At 43.1% G+C, this 22,571-nt stretch overlaps 1 protein-coding gene across 1 annotated transcript in view; it reads left to right on the top strand.

The window, feature by feature from the left end:
* The window catches only part of LOC143121424 (eukaryotic translation initiation factor 4 gamma 1-like), a 73,537-nt gene that overhangs the window by 13,587 nt on the left and 37,379 nt on the right, over window positions 1-22,571 (top strand). The window contains exons 6-8 of the mRNA XM_076281784.1: window positions 7,681-7,765; window positions 15,067-15,206; window positions 20,374-20,466. Of these exons, the coding sequence (XP_076137899.1) occupies window positions 7,681-7,765; window positions 15,067-15,206; window positions 20,374-20,466 (318 nt within the window). The remainder of the gene's footprint in view (window positions 1-7,680; window positions 7,766-15,066; window positions 15,207-20,373; window positions 20,467-22,571) is intronic.

Here is a 22,571-nt window from a genome sequence, read left to right as displayed (position 1 = left end):
TGTAGTTTTCAGGCAAATAGGCCTGCTGTGTACAAGTTTTTGATATGTGGTAGGTGGGTCCCGTTTCAAAGAAGACCACCACAGATGTGTTGAATGACAATTCTTTTGCCCTTTTTATTTGTTTAAAAGACGTGTTTTTATCCTGTCAGTTCTAGTTAAAACTAGCTTTTGCTGGTCTTTTTGTGCTTTGTGAGCTCATTGAGAGTACAATGTAACATGTTTACAGAACTTGTTAAATAAACATTGCTGTCACTTTTCTCATCTTCTTTTCTATTGTTAACACCCTCCCAGCCTCTACTTTAGAACAGGGACCATATTTTGACATATCATGACTAATAAGTACATTCTGCAGAAGTATCACTGATGATAATGTGCTTGCTGCCAAGGAGCCAGTTTACACTTTAGAATGGGAGCCAATCTCCCAGTTATTAAGTGCTATTTCACACAGCAACCTGGGCAGTGAAATGCAGCAATGATGTTGAGCCATACACTTGCTTATTCTACAACTGTTCTCCTACTATTTGGGATTTATTCAGACAGTATACAAGTAGGTTATGCATATTCTATTTTGGTACTTACTACTAATTAGTATGTAGAGATCAAGGCTTACAAGATCATTATTAAGATTATATCAATAATAAAGGCCTAAATCATCATGAACAAGAAATTTGTGAATACACACCTAACAAATGGTTAATGTTGCCTAACACATGCCTTACAAGTCACTAATACAGGTATTAATTAGGTATGTATTGGTGGCTAACATGTGAACCTTAAAATAAAGTGTTACCCAAATTCACACTGGGTGCAGCAAAAATCCCAGCTATCCACAAGTGTCTTACGTCCCAGGTCTACTTAATTATAGTAATTTTCGTTAAATAGCCTATTGCGCAATTATACAGCCTGTCCAAATATACTGTAGCATTTAGGGATCATTATTTGTGTAGCCTAAGTGACTCAATATTGATTTGCATTGTTTATTATCACATATGAACATCACATTAAATAACCTAGGACTTCAGAGACAGGGCAAACTTCTACCACCATTCCCAAAATGTTATCTCAACCAATGATAACGAGGTGAAGCGCATTCCCGAACCACTTCTTTTCCTCTGAGGGAATGGCCAATCTTCATCAACGACATACCGTTGTACCTTACGTTGTCTCCGTCTGTAACGTGGAATCTAATAGGCTAATTCTAGCTGGTGCCGGAAACGAACACCCATGAAACGCCATTTAATAAAGATGGCTGCGGTCATTTTCATTTTTTTTTGGCTGAAGTAGCTAGCCTACTAGCACTCTCTCCAGTTATATATAATACCTCCATAAGCACAGCTCTGCATGGACCCTCTCACCTCTGCAGCCTATCAGGGCTTCCCTTCTAATGTAGCAGAGCACCGATAGGTTGATGCGCTCTGTATGCAAATGAGTTCGACAAGCAACAGCTGACTGCTGTAACGCGATTGGACTAGAGCTTAGCGGGAGACAGAGAGACTCATTTTGAAAAGGTGACGCCATCTGTCATCCACTATAAGGGAATGTTTAGAATTTCAGTATAAACTGGAGACCGTAAAGTTTAAACAAACAAAGTAGGATAGACCAACAGCCAGCAAGCATTAGGCCTACTTTGCTAACGCAGTCAGCGGAGAGCGGATGCTTCTAACGTGATGTAGCCTATCGCCCATCTGGATTCGTTCCGTTTCTATCACTGTCGCTTGTCCATTCTTCCCCCGTTTCATGGGAATTCGGCCGGAAGCTTGGCATCGTCCTTATAGCACCAAAAACATGCTTCATATCTCCCAGATAGTATAATAATTAAAGCTGGATTCACATTTGCGGGTGTATTTGGTTACTGCCTCAGCGTTCCGGGGGCCACACCACCACATAGGCGAGTAGACCATGATTGACAGCTCGCATGAGCCCATGCCAAGTAGTCTACTTTAAAGCACGAGCTCTAGTCGAAGTCTAGCTATACACACAAGGATTAAAGTTCTCCGTCATAGGACGGATTTCCGTCAATTTGATTTTAGAAATGTCATATTTGAGATCGATGCAGATCCGCACAGACAGCCTTGTAGCCTATTTTGCTTAGGCCTCACTTTTAACGACAGTAGGTTGTGAGTGTATGTTGACAAAAAATAACCATACAATTAAAATAGTCAACTTAAAACTTTGCTATAAAATATTATTAATTTATAGCACAAAACCATAACCAGTAGGCCTACCAGAACCTTGCATATTGGCGTCATGATTTGTGTGCGTCTATTTGGCAAGGCCACTAGCTGTCATGGATGCATTGTTGCTAAAGGAAGGCGTCAAAAGTTAAAAATTAAATGGAGATGGGCAGCTGTTGGAAACGGGGGAGAACTAACAAGCCATGGTGTAAAGAAATTAAAGTGCCAGGGGTTTGCTTTTGCGCGGTTCGCTGCAAGAAAATTGTTTATGGATGCAATAGGAAAATGTTTTTAGCACGCCACCAATCAGAAGCCATAAGGTTAACGTTCGTGCACTTCAGGACATCTTCCCTACCTGGTGCAACTAGCCACCACGACAGAGGTAGGCTACGTTTATCTATGGCTGACCGTTTTTACGTTTAGAAAGTAGGCTACGCATGTTCTTTCATAGCGCAACACGACCTGTCCCTCACCATATCGCAACCTCTTGTCAACCTTATACAATCTGTTGCTGAAGACGAAAGCACCGTCTCCAGATTGTCGTTATCAAATGTGCAGACCTCCTGCATGAGCACACACAGTGTTGCTGCTCATTGGAAAACTGAGTTGTCTGTAAAACTCAAAATTACCATGTTTTCATTAAATGCGGATGAGGCAACAAATGGAAATATGAACAATATCTAGAATGTTCTGATTCATTACTTTGATGAGGAAATGGGAAGTCTTGCAAACTTGATTTTATAGATTTTACTTGGTGTTGAATTGCATATTAACAAGAAAAAAATCTTCCCTTTAAACACTTTTGGCCTGAAGTAATTAAATAAGAGTGTGTTAAAGCCTTTCTACAATATTGCTGCAGTAGAAAAGAACAGCAATGGCTAATCAGCAATGGTCAGGGATGGTACTAAAATATATTTTTGTTCATCAGGAAAACTCAATCTCAATCAAGAACACTCTCAATTCGCCTTATTCACATGGCGGCCATTGGCGGCTAAAACGAGGCTACAGGGTACACAAACCATAGGATTGTTATGTTATGCATTCACCTGTAGGTGGCATTAATTATATAGTAAGTGTACCCTGTAGCCTCGTTTTGATTTAAACAATGGCCGCCGTGTGAATAAGGCAAATACTCCCTTTACTTTGCTCTTTGCATCTTTTTGTACATTAAAAACCAATAGGTCACGACCGCAAAAGGGGTGCTATCTCTATAGGTAGATAAGAACAACGTATGACTTATGGCCTGATAAAAGTTCAGTCAAACGATTTTTTTTCACTTTAATCCCTGTACACAACAAAAAGGCTATGAAACAACATCAACAGCCTAGTTTGCATAAAAAGCTTGCAAATGCACTAACTGCCATTTAATTGAAATGTTATCAGCAAAGTTGTAATGCGACACTTCTCGGAAAACTTCTGCATTACATAATGACATCATGACATTCATCTTTCGTTCTCATGAGGCCCATTTGAAAAATTTGCTTGTAAAAATATAAACATGTAGGTTACAAACATACCTCTACTTTGATATTTTGGAGCTGTCAAAGAGGCTACGGAACCATCACTGCACATTATCGCTAATTAAGCTGCTCTGAAAGAAGGTAGCCTAATGTTAGCGCATAGTTGCAGTTAAAATGCCTACTAGCACTGTGAATCGAAACACTCCCAACACCGGCATATATAACATGTTTAAAAACTAACTAAGGGGGAAGACATCAAATGTATTGAAGCATTTGAAAATACACTGGTCCCTCGACATTAGATTAGGCTGCAATTGCCGTTGTTCATGACCGGCATTAGCCTGGCGGGCCATCCTATATCATTGAAATGTATAGTCTGGAACCGAACCATTCAAACTGCCTAGGCATGCAATAGGCCAGCGCTACGACCATATCCGTATCAGGTCGGCAAAACGGCAAATACATCCTTCTTCGAAAGGAATGACTTAAGTGCATTGTGTTGCTCAACTTTCAAAGAAAAGCACAAGTCCAACTTCTCCAAAGTTGACGCCAACGACGATTCAAACAACCGCTCTTTGTTCGCCATAGCCACCTTCCTTGTTGTTCACCGTCGCAGGACTGTCGTTATCCTGTTAAGCCCGCCTTAAGACTCTCTAACGAAATAGAGCGCTGTGATTGGATGACATCCACGGCGTCAGCCAATAGAAATCCCTATGGTTTGATACTAGACGTACAGGCTGAGCAAATTCATTTGCCACCGCTCGGGTGCGTCTAGATTTCTAGGCTAGACCGGCATGGCATGGCCATGGCAAGCCGTTTTAACATTTAAGGTTATGGCAAGCCATCTGTACTGTAAAGCAGAGAAAGTTCGACATTGTGTGCTTCCATGGCAAGCCATTTTGATATTTAAAGGTGTGATTTGTAGGATTGTTACCGAACGTTCTGTAGGCCAAAATCAAAACACTGGTGAACGTTCTCAAGACTACCAGACGCGAGCTGGGTTGCCAGATGTAATGAAGACTTAGCTAACGTTAGTTGACCTGCAGCTGCTTTAATGTTTCTCCAACCATGACCCAGCTACACATTACGGAAACAGTGAAAACAAAAAATACCTCTCTAACCAACGTAACATATTTAGCTGAAGTTAGCAATGCAGATGAAGTTTAGCCTAGGCCAGTGTTTCCCAAATTTTTTTTCTGGGGACCCACTTTTTAAAAATGACAGACTATCGCGACCCAACTTGTGACTGTGGTAGTTAACAAACTAGATCCTAATAGAAAGCTGTTAGCTTTCCTAAGCTATATAAGGTATAAGCTAGAGGTATTACACAACATAAATTGTCACTAGGTTATGCTGGCGACCCAAATAAAATATCCTACGACCCACCTGTGGGTCGCGACCCAGTCTTTGGGAACCAATGGCCTAGGCTACCTGTTGTGAAGAAATATGGCCAGCTCTGCGTCAGACTTGATATTCTTCGTTTTTTCATGGGTTTTACGGGGTTTTACGGGTTAGAGTAATGTTGTCAAATAAGCCATTACTTCAATTCATCGTGTTTCCTTACTCTCTGACAACATATGGTGATCATTTTTGGAATGGTTACAGTTTATTTTCCATTATTTCCTACATACTGGTCCTTTAAAGTTATGGCAAGCCGTCTGCAATTAGAATAATCAATCAAAAAAGCAATTTCATGTTTTGAACCAATACCCAACCCTTACATGTAACGACCATTCAGGATATGTTGTAAAATATTAAAATCTGGGAAATTTTACATGTTTATTTCATTTCATCCCCCATGCCAGTAACTGTATAGTGTAATTTCCAAGGGGAATATTTTCGACCCTACACCTTGCCACTGTTTCGAGGGACAAGGGGGAGGCATAGACAAAGGGGAAGGGGAATGTGTAAGAATGACTAATGGGATTGGGCCTTATCTATAATGGTGTGTGCTTATCTGTTCTGCCATTGACCACACACAAAAGCTGCTGTTGAGTTTTCCGACAATCAAACATTCAAATGGGTGGGTGTGGGGGGGGGGGGGGCTGATGGTGGACCCTGTGACCCTGTGACATGACCGGGACTCAGGTCAAAGAAGTTTAAGAAAGGCTGGTATAGAGCAGGTTACACTGGGGAGCTATCTTTAGCCTGCTATGAGCTAGCATTAGCCTGCTATGCCAGTGCCAGGCAACGCTAGCCGTGCATCAAGCCTCGTGACTAGTGTGCCAAGGCTGATGCTGCTTACACAGAAATCATGGCCGGGAATAGAGAGACAATTTAATGTTATAAACTGACTGACTGACACGGACTGTTTGGGATGTCCTTGCCATGTAGGTTAGGGGTGGGGCTGTTTTGTCAGCATTTCCTTTGTTTCAGGTGTCTATACGAAAACGCAAGGGTGTCATAACTGTCGTTTTGAAAAGTTTCCTCTCTGGAAACTGTTTTCCAAAAAAATGTGTTTTAATGCCGGATTCATGTGGAAGAAAGATACAAAACTTTTCCGGATTGATCTCAAACATAATTTTCATTGTATTCATGTGGATACCCTCCGACAGAAAGCCTGCCTGTAGAGGTCTGTCTACTGACCGTGTGTGTGTGTGTGGGTGGGTGTGTGTGTGTGTGTGTGTGTGTGTGTGTGTGTGTGTGTGTGTGTGTGTGTGTGTGTGTGTGTGTGTGTGTGTGTGTGTGTGTGTGTGTGTGTGTCACCAACGAGGCCCTTTTCTTTTTTTTCCGTCTATTTGCCGTTTTACTCAGTCTCTGTGTCACCCCCCTCCCCCCCCCCCCCCCCCCCCCACACACACACATTCCAGCATTGTGCTGAGTTGACCCCTCTGCTTGGCTGCCCCTCTGGACCCTTCCTGATTGTGCAACCAGAGGACGCTCATGCAGCGTGTGTGTGAACTTGTACACGTGTGCATATCTACGTGTGTGTGTGTGCTCAGAAATCTCTAGAATCCTGATCCTGTAGATCCTGTGTGCTGTTCAGATGGCCTTTGCCTTGATCACAGCCCTCTGCACCACTAAATAAAAATGCAACAGAATAGTATTAAAGGACATTTTTATTTATTAGGTTTCCTTAACATGTAGTATTAAAGGAGAATTCCGGTGTGATATTGACCTAAAGTGTGTTGAAACATGATACCGAGTCAGATTCCAAAAATAATTCAGTGGAAATGCATGGATTCCAGTTTCTTACAGTAGCAGCAACTGGAATCCATGCATTTCCACGGAATTATTTTTGGAATCTGATCCCTTATCATACCTGTTCATTCTTACTCCTCGCTCGACTTATCGTGACTAAATTCAAGATGGCTGCAAACGCTAAACTTCGTGAAGATACTGTCTGTATAAATCGTCTTGTAAGTAAACTACCAGTGCTTTTTCAAAGTTCTCAATGTCTCGTTTTAAATGTCAGGGCCCTCGGAAGTCTACCAATGAAGTGTGGAGATACATTGAGCCTCGTAAATGGTGTACAATAGAATACAATAGAACTTCATTAAAACTAAGTAGTATACTAAAGAATTAAAATGCTGTAGAACATGATGGAAACTTGATGAAGACCTGGCTGGCGTTTGCCACCGCCACACACACACACACACACACACACACACACACACACACACACACACACACTCCCAAAGAGAGCTTAGCAGAGGTTACAGCAGATCAGTGTAGTTCTGATCAGAGTGATTGATTTTGTGTTCCGTCTCAGCTGGGAATTTTGAGTAATATATTGAAGAGGTTCATTAGGCTTACTGTATTACTGTTGCTCACTGTTTCTCTGTACAAGCCAATAAGGTAAAATTGTGTACCTGACAAGTTTCGGCTACCGTGCCTTTGTAGCCTTCATCAGAGGTGTCACGTGATGTTGGTGTGACGTCGTCTGAGCTGTGTTATATGGAGGCTACAGAGGCAAGGTAGCCTAAACTTGTCAGGTACACAAAATTTTACCTTAATGGCTTTTACAGAGAAACAGTGAGAAATTTTGAGTAATGCTCAGGTGAGGTTCTAGTGTTCTTCAACGTTCTCCTCTGTTCTACCCGCAGTACCGCGCCCCCTATGTCACACCGCAGCAGTACCAGGTCACAGGATCCCCTGGGTTCTACCCTGGAACCAGCCCAGGAGATTACGGTAGGACAGACACAGATGTGTGTGTCTGCTCTTCTGCCTATGTACAACCTCTTATTAATATGCTCTCTTAGCGTGTGTGTGTGTGTGTGTGTGTGTGTGTGTGTGTGTGTGTGCGTGTGTGTGTGTGTGTGCGTGCGTGCGTGTGTGTGTGTGTGTGTGTGTGCGTGTGTGCGCGCGCAGAAGAGCTGGTCTAATTGAGGCATGCTGCTGGTATGCTGTTGCACTCTCTAACCTTTGGTGGAACAAAACCAGTGCAACACTGGGGATGACAAAGAGGGAGGGAGAGAGAGAGAGGGAGAGATTGATTCAGAGGCACATAATAGCCAGTAGCATGTTCCATTCTCCTGCTGTGACCCTCCTGAACACTAGGGGGCCCCAGGCACCAGCCCCCGTCTCCTGCCCCAGTCCCCTTTGAAGAAGCCTGCCCTTCTCTCAGCACCCGGCAGCAGAGTGTGTGTGTGTGTGTGTGTGTGTGTGTGTGTGTGTATTTTTATCTGAGCGCTGAGTGATTTAGGACCTGAGTCTTTGCTGGTGCCACAGATCATATCACTGCCCCCTCTCGCGCACCCCTTGACATATGCGCACATACACACACACTTGCGCACACACACACACTTGCGCACACAGATACGTCCAGGACCTGCAGACAGGACCGGATAAGTTGTGGAGAGAGAGACTCGCCTCACATGTAAACACCATATGACTCGCCTCTCATGGAAACACCATATGACTACCGAGAATCGGCAGAAGCAGTGTGTTGGAAGACAAGAAACGAGCGAGTGAGTGAGTGAGTGAGGGAGGGAGGGAGGAAGAGAGAGGGTGGAGGAGAAGAGAGGGAGAGGGAGGAGGGAGAAGAGAGGGAGAAGAGAGGGAGGAGGGAGAAGGGAGAAGAGAACATGGGGAATCGAGCGTCCAGCCACAACTCTCAACAGGGTAGGTTTTGTCTGTCTCTCTCTCTGTCCCTCTCTCTTTCTCTCTCTCACTCTCTGTCTCTCTCTCTGTCCCTCTCTCTCTCTTGCCGCCTCTGCCTCCTCTCCTCTCTTCTCCTCCCCCCCCCCGGTCGTTCTCTCTCATACTCTGTGACTTCTGTAGCATGACTCATAACTTAGGAGCTCACTGAGTTGGAAACGTTTCCAAGACTCCCAACACTACTTAACTTTACGCTTTCAGTTCTTCCTGTTCTCTCTCCTTCCCTCTCTCTTTCTCTCTCTCTCTCCCCCCTCTCTCTCTCTCTCTTAACCCTCTGGCTGCTTCTCTCTCTTTCTTTCTCTTTCTCTGTCTCTCTCTTTCTCTCTCTCTCTCTCTCTCTCTCTCTCTCTCTCTCTCTCTCTCTCTCTCTCTCTCTAAGCCCCCCCCCCCATCTCTGGGTTTTGACTATATTTAGTCTCTAGTCCACTGGTCAACAATGCCGCCTCTGTGTGTGTGTGTGTGTGTGTTGGCCAGAGAGGGAGAGAGAGGGTACAGGGTAGATGAAGGGTTGCATGATGGTGAGGGTTGCGTAGATTTGGAGGGCTGGGGGTATGTATAGGTGTGGAGAGGGTATAGATTTGGAAGTGTGTGTGTATGTGTGTGTGTGTATGTGTGGCACACTTGTGGCCATGTGTGTGTATTTTTAGTGTGCGTGTGTATGTGTGTGTGTATGTGTGGCACACTTGTGGCCATGTGTGTGTATGTTTAGTGTGCGTGTGTATGTGTGTGTGTGTATGTGTGGCACACTTGTGGCCATGTGTGTGTATGTTTAGTGTGTGTGTGTATGTGTGGCACACTTGTGGCCATGTGTGTGTATGTTTAGTGTGCGTGTGTATGTGTGTGTGTGTATGTGTGGCACACTTGTGGCCATGTGTGTGTATGTTTAGTGTGCGTGTGTATGTGGCCATGTGTGTGTATGTTTAGTGTGCGTGTGTATGTGGTTTAAGATGTAAATACCTACACATAGCAAAATAAACAAATAGAAGTGGAATGGCACTTTGAGAGCCCAGATCTCTGCTCAGGCCAAATGCTGAATCTTGCAACGCTAACGAAAGCCAAGCTGAATTGGTGGATCGGTTCTGTGTTTCAGGTATCTATGTGTATATTAATGACAAGAACGTCAGTCTGTCTCTGTTTATGTGTGATGCGCATACCTCCAGAACCATTCGTCGACTGATTTCAAACTTGGCTGGTGTATTGTTACAGGCACGAGTGCTGTGCCAATATTGACGTCGTTTGGATGAGAAATGTAAAATATATCGTTAAATTGACGTCGTTTGGATAAGAAATGTAAAAGATATCGTTAAATTGACGTCGTTTGGATAAGAAATGTAAAAGATATCATTAAATTGACGTTTGGATAAGAAATGTAGGTAACACTTTCTATGAAGGTTGTATTTATAACGCCCTATTAATGCATTCATAATGTTTTTTAAGGTGTCTATAAAGCATTGTAATGCTCATTATTACCATCTATATGTATTCACAAGTCGTCATAACCAACTTCATGATGCATTATGACAGCTAATTATGAATGATTATAATTTTAATCTGAATAATGCATTATAAATATGTCAAGATCTGCCTACTCACTTGTCAGTTTTATGATGCATCATAACTACTTTGCTTTGTTAAATGCGTATTGTGATGCATAAAGAGTTTTGACATCTACTGTAGTCCTATATATATCTATAGTTATAAGTATATGTAATAAAGTTATAATAATTTATACATCTCCGTACAGAACAGAATTATAAACAGCTATGCAATATCATAAGTGTTATTTGTCAGCTCTAAGTAAAGTGACAAGAATATGACCCTATTATTGACAGATATAAGTTCACTGAGTAATTAAAGGGTGCAATGAACTAAGTACCGAGTCTAGCATCTTTACCCCATATGCACAATATTATAAATGACTATGTTAATGTCATAGGTGTTATTTGTCAGCTTTAGGTAGTGATGCACCGATGTGATACCAGTACCGATAACCGATATTAATTTTGCTGTTATGGCCGATACCGATATTTACCGATGTCGATATATCTGTATAGAAAACACATTCTTATGATAATCAAATAAAGAGCTATTTTCCAAAATGCATTTACCTTAGAACACCAGAGGATTACAATATAATAGAATATATCTGTATTATTTTATATCCTGATATAAAAAGAGAGAATACTGAATGTCTGATATTTATGACAGCACTTTATGCAGATTAGCCTATAGGTATGGCACACTATAGGCCTACTATTTATATTACAACTCTCCCTCTTTAATTCAGCTGTGTGGTTGAAGCCTGGAAATATTGTAAACATAGTAGCATAGTAGGCTAGCTTATCATAGTCTACTGATTGGACTGTTCAGTTTCCCCATGTGTGTAAGTTTTGAGTATTGAGATGATAAGTCAACTTGAAACCAAGAGTTTTAAACAAATATGTGCAGCATGCTAATGTTGCTAAGCAGATTTAATAGTAATTTAGCTAGTTGTCTTCTATGAGTCCTTGCTTTCACGATTGTAATGTTTTATTTGGATTGCGTTGGCCGAGTCGCGCGTGTGAGCGAGAGAGAGCGGGGCAAAGAGAGGGCTGTTGTAAAATGGTGTTGCGGCTCCTTTAAGAGAGCTCAGTGTGTGTGTGTGTGTGTGTGTGTGTGTGTGTGTGTGTGTGTGTGTGTGTGTGTGTGTGTGGGTGTGGGTGTGGGTGTGGGTGTGGGTGTGGGTGTGGGTGTGGGTGTGGGTGTGGGTGTGGGTGTGGGTGTGGGTGTGGGTGTGGGAAGCTGGGAAGGAGGGAGATAGAGTGAGGAAGTGTATGTATGCGACTGGAGCAGAGAGTGTGGAAGTTCAAGTTGGAGTCTGTACACAGTGTGAGCGGTGTTACTGTCCGAAATAAAACTCCATAAAGTTCAGCTCGTGTATTTTGCTCATCAGAAATGGGACCGTGACCCCGACGTTATTCTATCTTATAACATCGGCCCTCGAATAACGAATCTCCCCTGCGTTTCTGACTACGGTCTGAAACAAAGCAGGAAAGGTTAACAGGGGGTTTATACTGTTTGGTAAAGTCTACAATGAAAGCAACGTAGGCTACCGCCAAGTAAAGCGGGAGATGTGTGTTGTTTATGCGGCCGCGTAAGCTGCAAAGCACTGCTAGACACTAGAAAGGGAGTGTCGGTTCTGCCTTTTCACACCGCGACACAGGTTTGTGGATATGAGTGTTGCGATTTCAGTTTTGAATCGCATATCGTTACAGCCCTATTAAATTCCTATTATGACCATATAACTACATTCTGCCTGATACACAGTTATATTTAGCGTACCGCGAGAGATGTAGTGCTAGGCGTGACATGACATGCAAGCCAGCCATCAACTTGACTGCAAGCAACGCGAGCAGCGCGATACAACGCAACGTTTTGAAAGAACTTTTGTCAGATGCCCAGTGTCTTCTTTCTGTCAGTCTTGTTGCCCTGCTATTTTAAATAAGAAATATGATGCAATAGAAGGGCATATTTAACGGATTCAGTGTAGACAGCTAACACGCTTGGATCGCTACACACACGTCAAATACACAGGAATGATTATCGGCCTGTTCACATCGGCCCTATTTTGACATCGGACCGATACCGATGTGTAGAAAAATGACCATATCGGCCGATATTATATCGGCGGCTGATATATCGTGCATCACTAGCTTTAGGTAAAGTAAAGCAAATCAGGTGTTATAAATAGATATAAGGTTATTATAAACAAATATGAGGTACAATGAAATGAGAGCCTGGACAGTAAAGACAAAAGGAATGCATTTAGTTCACTTTATTTTCATTTAAACTAACACATAATCAGACTGATTATCAATGCTCTGAGCACATTACACAAACACAATGAGACAGGCCGAAAAAGTGGCTCGACACGATCCTATATTTTGTGGTGGTGGTTATTATTGGAATAAAACTCACAATGCCACTGAAATCTATCTTGGGTCATTATGAAAGATTGTTCAAATCAAAATAGACCTTTGGTTTAAATGAAAATAAAGTGAACTAAATGCATTCCTTTTGTCTTTACTGTCCAGGCTCTCATTTCATTGTAGGATAATAGGGTCATATTCTTGTCACTTAACTTAGAGCTGACAAATAACACTTATGATATTGCATAGCTGTTTATAATTGTGTGCTATAGGGAGATGTATAAATTATTATAACTTTGTTACATATACTTATAGCTATAGATATATAGGACTGCAGTAGAAGTCAAAACTCTTTGCATTACTATACGCATTTAACAAAGCAAAGTAGTTATGATGCATCATAAAACTGACAAGTGAGTAGGCAAATCTTGACATATTTATAATGAATTATTCAGATTAAAATTATAATCATTCATAATTAGCTGTTATAATGAATCATGAAGTTGGTTATGACGACTTGTGAATACATATAGATGGTAATAATGAGCATTACAATGCTTTATAGACACCTTATAAAACATTATGAATGCATTCATAGGGCGTTATAAATACAACCTTCATAGAAAGTGTTACCGAAATGGAAAAGATATCGTTAAATGTCGTTAGAAGAAGCACAGATTGTTTTTTGTCGCTCTAGTAGCCTCTGTAGCCTCTCCCCGTCTCGCACCGCGCAGCACTGAATCATTGCACACGGGTAGAAAGCCAAGTGAGTGCTGTTTAGAGCAGGCCAAGATGTTTGGATGATTATCATGTCTGAACTCAACAATATAATGACTAATGTAATGTAACATCACGCCATCCCACATGGGGCAATGGCTATTCAAAACAACTTAAACAAATATTTATATCTTACTTTGGACTGTCTTTCAACTTTGAATAAACAAACAACAATTCCGACTGCACGTCCCAGAATCAAAGCACGTGACAGCTGTTTTTAAAGACTGATTCAGAATGCCACACATGAGCATTCTACGCTAGCCACTCCAGATACAGACACTGAGTGGCAGAGCGGGATGTCACTTGTACCACAGACTGTCTTTGGGAATGTCACACTGTTGCAAATTTCATATGACCATGGATCATTCCACAAAATGGTGTTTGTCTTCTCTATCATTAAATTTTCAATTAGGCTAAACATAGCCTTAACTGGAAACTACTGTTAGTCCTATGTCATTTTGATCTGAAAAAAAATGTCAAATGCAGCCATACTTAAATTCTGCTTACTGCATGTATATTACGGTTATGTTCAGTCATTAGTGAATGCTTAGCTGGAATTTTGTTTTTCCCTATCATCCTATTTTAAAAGTCGGCGTATGCAACTAGGCTACGGGTTTTCTACAGGAAATGTATGTTTTGAACGGGCCCTGCACTAGTTAAATTGAATGGATCCTTTGGTGATCCCTCCTCCACCCGTCTGTCTCCTCCACCCGTCTGTCTCCTCCACCCGTCTGTCTGCTCCACCCGTCTGTCTCCTCCACCCGTCTGTCTCCTCCACCCGTCTGTCTCCTCCACCCGTCTGTCTGCTCCACCCGTCTGTCTGCTTCACCCGTCTGTCTGCTTCACACGTCTGTCTGCTCCACCTGTGAGCACGAGCAAACAGTTTTAAGGGGGTGGTTCTCCGCCAGCATGCTGGGGAGCTGGATTAAGCGTTAACGTTGAAACGTAATGTATCTGTTCAGATGTTTCCTCTGTTAAGGAATTTGAATGCTCCTCCAGGGTGCAGGTAGAGGAACTGTAGTTTGTATACTGCAGCTCACAGTTGCACAAGTTTATTTGAAAGTTATCTCCTGACCACAATCCCAAGTATTTCTGGGTTGGACGGGCCTGTCTTTTCAGATGTTTTGGACTGCAGATCATCTGCCTTCATTACTAAACGATAATTGTTATTCGGTAGAGATTATTTGGCTTGACCCACATGTAATTTTCAGTGTGTGTGTGTGTGTGTGTCCTGTCTTTCCTGCAAAGTGACTTGACTAGATTTGACCTCACCCTAAGCCTGTCCTCTCCAACCCACAGCAGGGTAGGGGTTGGAGAGGACAGGGTTAGGGTGAGGTCAAATCTAGTCAAGTCACTTTATTTCCATAGCAGATTTAAAAACAGCACTTTGACCCAAACCTTTAACCTAGCATGAGGGACAGTATGAGCACAGAAGGATAGATGCATCTGGAAATGCTGTATTTTTTTGTTGTTGTCAAAGTAATGACTACACCCCCTCTCTCTCTCTCTCTCTCTCTCTCTCTCTCTCTCTCTCTCTCTCTCTCTCTCTCTCTCTCTCTCTCTCTCTCTCTTTCCCCTCCCTCTCTCTCTCCCTCTCTCTATATATATATATATATATATATACCTCCCTCTCTCTCTCTCTCTTAGCTGGACCGTACTATCCGGCTCAGCCCCAGTTTACTCCCCCTGTTCAGCCTGCTGCCCCTGTGCTCATAAGCCCCGCCCCCCAGCAACAGGCTCCTCCCCAACAACAGCAGCAAGGTCAACCCAAACGGGAACGCAAACAGGTAGGATGCACCCCCACACTCACTTATGCATGTATGCACACACACACACACAAACACACACGTGTGCATGTGTACACTCATGAAATGGTGATGTCAGGCTGGCTGTGTAGGATATGCCCTTATATAGCTGCTCTGGTGTTTAAGCAATGTGGACAGGGCCAGCCGCTATCCTAAACGATAGCTAGCCTATCAATACAACATATGTGCCTAACATGAACCAAGCATAGACTGTATATATAGAACCCAAGGGATAGCTAGCCTATCAATACAACACACGTGCCTAACATGAACCGAGGGATAGCTAGCCTAGCAATACAACACATCTATTCTTGGTGAGTATAGTGCTGTGCTGGTGTAGTAGATGGATGACTATTGTTGAGTACAGTGCTGTGCTGGTGTAGTAGATGGATGAGTATTGTTGAGTACAGTGCTGTGCTGGTGTAGTAGATGGATGAGTATTGTTGAGTACAGTGCTGGGCCCAGTTTCCCAAAAGCATCGTAAGCTTAAAGGTGCTCTACGCGATGCCACACTTTTATTAGGCTAAAACATTTTATCTCATTTACTGCAAAATCACCTAACCAACCACTAGCTGTCTGTGTCCTGAATACACTGTAAAAAAACGTGATCTCTGTGGACAGCCCAGGCTCCAGAAACGGCAACAAAAACAACCTGGGCAAACCTAGCCCATAAAAACATAACAAACTGTTCCAGCAAATCACAGACGAGATGTGCGTTTAGGAGAGTTTCAATTGCACGGGAGGGAGGGGAAGGAAGTAGCGAGCTAGCTCTCTGTTTTGTTTGAAAGTCAACAGAAGTGACGTTACCCAGCATCGCTTGGATCACCTTTAAGAAGCTCGTAAAGTCCCTATTATCAACGTCTTAAGATTTGTGGACTGTTTCCCGAAACCATTGTTGCTTAAGAACGTTGTGAGAGCACTCGTATATCTATGAGTGATCCAGAGTACTTGTTACTGGCTAAGAGACAGTCCAACTGAGGTCACCAGCAGGGCATGCAGGGGAATTACAACTAAGAATATAATTATTCTACTACGTTCCCATTCCCAAGTGAATTAATCTGTAGATCCGAAGTTTAAACGGTAGCTGTGATGTGCAGTCACCTGACATCACCAAATTAGAGGATTTTTCAGAACTATTAATGTGGACATCTCCCCTTAAGACCATCTTAAGAACAGTGCACGCGTGTTCAAACTATGAGCATGTTCAGGAAACAATCGGAAAAAACAAACAAACGATCTTAATTAACTATCAAAAATAATTTCTAGTTTTTGCCTGAAATTGCACTGTGCCTATTTACAAGGGTATTGTTCCCACCTCTTCTGGGGCCTACCATCAAATGTTGGACCTCTATAGAAAGCTGAGAACAAAATAAATGTGTGATGTACTCACAAAGAGTTACAGAGGCTAGAATATAGTTTTTTCTTTCTGCCGGATTACAAGCATCTCTGAACTGACCACATTTCAGCCCTCTAGGTCTCTTGATATCCCTTAGAAACACAACTGAGCCCTAGCACCAGGTCTTGTGAAGTTGTGTGCAAAAGTAGATCAATATAGAATGAAAATATGAGTGCTTTAGACTATTATTTGCCAAGGTATGCCCATGCGTTTTGTAAAATGCCTATGGAATACTCCCCATAGGACTTTTTGTTATCCAAAATGCATACTGACAATCAAATGCTTACTGCACATGAACCCCTTTGTGTAGAAGCATAATCCTGGTCTCAAATGAAAGGTAACACTTTGAGGTTTCATGCTTGTATTTGGATTATACTTCAGGGGTTCTGATATGGAATGACTACACTAAATATGGAATGATTACAAAAATGTCTTTATTTTTGCATTTACTTTGTTGGTTCAATGAGTGTGTATAAGATAGACTATACAACTGTAAAACTAATATTGGATAACACAACATGAAGATTCAATTTCTATGGATTCTTGTGAATATTTCAGTACCCAATATGTTGCATCTACTTATTGTGCTGCAGCTACACTGCAGCCAGAAGTCAGGGTATCACCAAAAGCGGAAGGGGGGTAGGGGGGCATTTTGGATCAAATTTAATTGAGACATAATAAGATTCATCTGAGAATGTAAAGCACTATACAGATTGTACATGAAATAAGTTGTCATTTTTGGATTCCCAAGAGTCAAAGCTTTGAAATGGTGTATAACATTACTATGCTACATAGCAATATGGTGCATACAATTGATTTAGAATGTTGGGGGGAGGTGGGGGAGGGGGGTAACCGTCCCGCCGGCGGTTATGTGGTTATGTGGTTATGTGGTTATGAATCTTAGAAAACCCTCCTAAATGCATGTATTCATCGTTATTGGAAAACCGGGCCCTGTTCTGGTGCAGCCAATGAGTAGGCTGTTGCTGTTGAATACAGTACTGGTCTTGTGTACCTGGTGAGTATTGTTGTTGAGTATGGTGCTGGTCTGGTGTACTTGATGAGTATTGTTGAGTATGGTGCTGGTCTGGTGTATTAACTGAGTATTGTTGTATAATATTGTTATTTAATATTATCGTTGAGTATAGAGGTGGTCTGGTTTGGCTCATGTGAGGAATGTGGTGCCTAGGTGGAACCTAGGTGGCCTAGGTGTAGCCTGCCTGTGGCCTAGGTGTAGCCTGCATGTGGCCTAGGTGGAACCTGTATGTGGCCTAGATTTTTAGGGAGGCCAAGAGAGCCAAGATTCCAGCGCTCACCTCGATGAACACACTCCCTAACCCGTGGTTACCCAGCATGCTGTGCGGTGGGCGGCTGCTGTTATCTCTGCCGGTTGCGTTATCGGGCGCTTGGAGACGCAGCTTGTCACGGCTTACCTGGGGCAGAGGTGGACTTTGACCGACTGGCACCCTACGGTGTTCAACCGCACAAGGTCCACGAAAGAGAGGGAGGGAGGGAGAGAGGGGAGGGAGAGAAAGAGAGGGAGGGAGTGAGAGAGAGAGAGAGAGAGAGAGAGAGAGATGTAGGGAGAAAGGGAGGGAGGGAAAGAGAGGGAGGGGGAGAGAAAGAGAGGGAGGGAGAGAGAGAGAGAGGGAGGGAGGGAGGGAGAGAGAGAAGGGAGGGAGAGAAAGAGATGGAGGGGGAGAGAAAGAGAGGGAGGGAGAGGGAGAGAGAGAGAGGGGGAGAGGGGAGGGAGAGAAAGAGAGGGAGGGGGAGAGAAAGAGAGGGAGGGAGAGGGAGAGAGGGAGAGCAGAAGGGATGCACAGGAGGCATAGAAGAATGAGAGAGCACACAGAAAAGCTGATTAAACTGGAACACTGAAGGTAAGAGTGTACTTGTGTGTGCCAGTGTGCTTCTCTCCACAAACTGGGTTTGAAAATGGAGAGAGAATGGGGGGGAGGCTGACATGGTGTGTGTGTGTGTGTGTGTGTGTGTGTGTGTGTGTGTGTGTGTGTGTGTGTGTGTGTGTGTGTGTGTGTGCGTGCGCGTGCGCGTGTGTGTGTGTGTGTGTGCGCGCACATTCTCTAATGCTGTTAGTTGTTTAGAGCATTCCACAGTTCTCTGAGAAAAATCACATTCTATCATTCCTTCACCTAGTTACTCTCTGCCTTTTCTCTTCTCTCTCTCCCTCTCCCTCTATCTCCCCTCTCTCTCTCTTCTCTCCCTCCCTCCCCTCTCTCTTCTCCCTCTCTCCCCTCTCTCTCCCTCTCCCTCTATCTCCCCTCTCTCTCTCTTCTCTCCCTCCCTCCCTGTCTCTGAGAGAGGGGGGCGGTGAAGGGCATGTCTGCACAGCTCAGCTCCACGTGGCTCTGCTTCTCCACCTCCTGTCCCGGAAAAAGAATCTCTGCCTCTCTCTCCCCCTCTCTCTCTCTATCTCTCTCTCTCTCTCTCTCTTGTTCTCTCTCTCTCTCTCTCCCTCTCCCTCTCTCTCCCTCTCTCTCTCTCTCTCTTGTTCACTCTCTCTCTCTATCTCTCTCCCTCTCTCTCTCCCTCACTCCCTCACTCACTTCCTTCCCCTCTCTATCTCCCTGTCTCTTAACTTCTCACTATTCCCACCTCGTTGCAATGACTGAAAGAAGTAAATGTTTTAAGTTAATTTAGCAAAGCTGGGTCTCTGTATCTCTCTCTCCCCCTCCCATTCTCTCTCTCTCTCTCTCTTCCGTTCTCTCTCTCTCTCTCTCTCCCTCCCCCCTGACGGCCTCTCTGACTGCCTGTTCAGTGGGCGGGCATGCATTCCACTGCTGTCGTTACACAAGGCTAGTTGCGTGCTCCCTCCCTCTCTCTCTCCTCTCCTCTCTCTCTCTCCCTCTCTCTCTCTCGCTCTCGTTCTGTCTGCCTTGTGTGCGTGCGTGTGGAGAGGCAGCTGGCCGTTGGAGGCCCCAGTGCTGTGTGAGTCCTGGCCCAACTGAACGCCTCTGAGCTGGGCAGCTGCTCAAATCTAGCCCCAGGATGAGAGGCCTGCTAGGGTAGTGCCAGGCTGGCAGGTAGGACTGTGTCCGAGGTTAAGTGAGCGCTGTGTGTGTGTGTGTGTGTGTGTGTGTGCGTGTGTGTGTCTCTGTTTCTGTGTGTGTCTGACAGCTCCTGTTGACGTGTGAGTTTCTTGCGGGGCACTCCTAGTTCAGAATGTGAAAGTTTGCAAGTGTGTATCTGAATGTGTGTTTAGGGTCCTGATAGTGTGTGTGTGTGTGGTTGTTCAAGGGTCATGTGATTTTAAGGGAACAGTTTTAGCTGTTTTTTCGTCGTATTTGATGTTATTTTGCCCACTCTGACTAGAGTTCCACTTGCAAACTTTGCAAAAAATAAAGCTCCTCTGCTATGTTTTTGAGCAGTAGGAGGAGTTTGTGTGTGAGAGAGAGAGAGATAATTCTTACAGATCTGGAGCATTACTGAAGAGAAAGAGCCTCTCTTCCTCTCTCTTGCTGTCTCTTTCTTTCTTTCTTTCTTTCTTTCTTTCTCCCACTCTCCCCACCCTCTCTTTCTCTCTTTCTCTCTCCCTCCCTCTTTTAAGATTTCTCCTGACCTGACTCTCTCCTTATAGCTTTTGGTTATGGAAGCCCCCTTACCCTCAGATGTATGACAGATGTCTCTCACTCTCTCTCACTCTCTCTCACTCCCTCTCTCTCTCTCTCCCTCCCTCCCTCTCTCTCTCTCTCTCTCTCTCTCTCTCTCTCTTTCTCTCTCTTTCTCTATCTCTCATAGATACGTATCAGAGACCCTAACCAGGGTGGAAGAGACATCACAGAAGAGATTATGTCAGGTGGTAGATCCGCCTTGACCCCAACTCCCCCACAGGTAACACACACTCACACACACACTCACACACACACCTATTTCCCCAAAGGGAACACATATACACACACACACCCCTACTGCCCCACAGGAAACACACACACACACACACACCCCTACTTCCTCACAGGTAACACATAAACACACACACACACACACACACACACACACACACACACACCCACACCCACACACCCCTTACACTCTCAAAGGTAGCACATACACACACACACTCTTACTGCCCCACAGGTAGCACATACAGACACACACCCCTACTTAGACTTACATAGGGCTGGGCAATATGGCTAAAAATAATATTGCAATATTTTTAGTCTGTTTCACGATATACGATATATATCTCAATATTTTGAAATTTTATCAAAAGGACTTAATGAATTCTCACTTTGACCCTGAGATGTTTTAAATGATGCCAGTATGATGCAGTAGGCTAGGATAAATCATATCAGTCCAATCCCTGCAAATGATATCCGCATTAAAACATTCTTGGTTAATCACAGGTGGTTTCTATTTTAAATTTGCATGTAAAAGCAGGGGTGAAGGTAGTTTTGAATTCTTGCCAGTAGTCTACTATGAAAGTTTCTCATAGGGAAAAGTGTACAGGCTAAAATTTCAACACACCTAAATAGGGTACATCAATTGATTTATCTTAGCCTATTTGCAGAGCATTCATCATGGCCTGTTATTTGGCTTGATCATTCTCTCTTCTTCTGTCCTTGTCTTATTTGAAAGGCCCCTCTGCCAATACACTCATCAGGATAAACTGTTACATGTAACTCACTTCTCTTTTTGCATGGCTTCATGGCTTTAGTTAACTTTCCAAATAAATGTAGCTTGTTTTAATCGGTCACTGATATGTCTCCATATGAATGATGATTGCTTACATCGGATAGAAGGGTGGTGCATGCTTTATTGTGTGCGTGCGTGCTTAATTAGTGGTTCGGTTGTTGGTTGATAAATAAGACACAGTTGCGTTTTCGTTTTGAGACAGATGCACTCATGGACAGTAGCCTAATCTTCCAAAATGTGCAGATCTCATACATTTAATTTAAAAATCAATCTGGAGGGAAGCATAGAAGCATAGACAAACATTTAGCACAATGCATGTGTGGAGAGTGCAATGTGCGCATTTGCGCTGTCGTTTTGAAACGGTGCACTAGACATAGACAGTAGTCCTTCTGCCTAATGCACGGATATTCACTTTAATTTGAAGATCCCTTGCTATGTCGTTTCGTTTTTCGTTTTGCGTAACCAAATCAGAACTGCTTCCATCTATTAACCTATCTCATTGTTGAACAACACTAGCCCAGGGGTTTTCAAACTTTTTGTGAGTGTGGACCACTATTTGTAATGAAGAATTTTCGCGGACCACCTCATAATACCCTTAATAAAATGTCTATACACAGCCCTACCTGAATTAATCTGCACCTCTTAATAGGCCTACTAGCACTAAAACTAGGCCTATAACTGGGCATCACATTAGTAGGCTATCGTAAAAGCACCAATATGTCTAAAAAAAAAAAAAAAATTTTTAATACTTCAAAATAGCATTTGATAAATTAACCTTACATTTTCAGTAGCCATAATATGAAGTGTGTAGATTTAAACAAAATCTGGTTTGGTTCTTAGCGTGAGCTTTTACTGCCCAAGAAATTGGAACCGTGCTCAAACCGTGTTTGAATTCTTGTCATGAAATAAAAAAATCCACTGGAGCTCCAAGCGGTTTTGACTCTTCGAGTCACTGTACATAGCTAATTTAAATACACTTATGGGGTGGGTGTTTGCGTTTCTTTAGGAATCCGCTGTCTTGGTTTGTATAGAAATTAATATTAATTGACGCATAGGCTACTCGTAAAAGGGCGGATACAACAGGCTTGTTAAAAGAAAGTTTACTGCACACAACGGCTGCCACGTATTTAATTTATTTATTTACTCAAGCGCCCGATGGCATAATCAAGTTCATTTCAACAACGTATTTTCTTAACAATATATTATTAAATGTATAACGTTACAGTAATAAGAACATCTGTCTGTCTGAGAGCGAGAGAGAGATAGAGAAGGGGGAGAGAGCGACAGAGAAAGAGAATTTT

The sequence above is a fragment of the Alosa pseudoharengus genome, unplaced genomic scaffold (assembly GCF_046254945.1).
Source record: "Alosa pseudoharengus isolate Yale_2024_CS ecotype anadromous, Long Island Sound unplaced genomic scaffold, YU_APseudo_1.1 YU_APseudo_1.1_scf_13, whole genome shotgun sequence".
Lineage (NCBI taxonomy): Eukaryota > Metazoa > Chordata > Actinopteri > Clupeiformes > Clupeidae > Alosa > Alosa pseudoharengus.
Note: the sequence above shows the minus strand (reverse complement) of the source record. Positions and strands in the feature narration are given on the sequence as shown.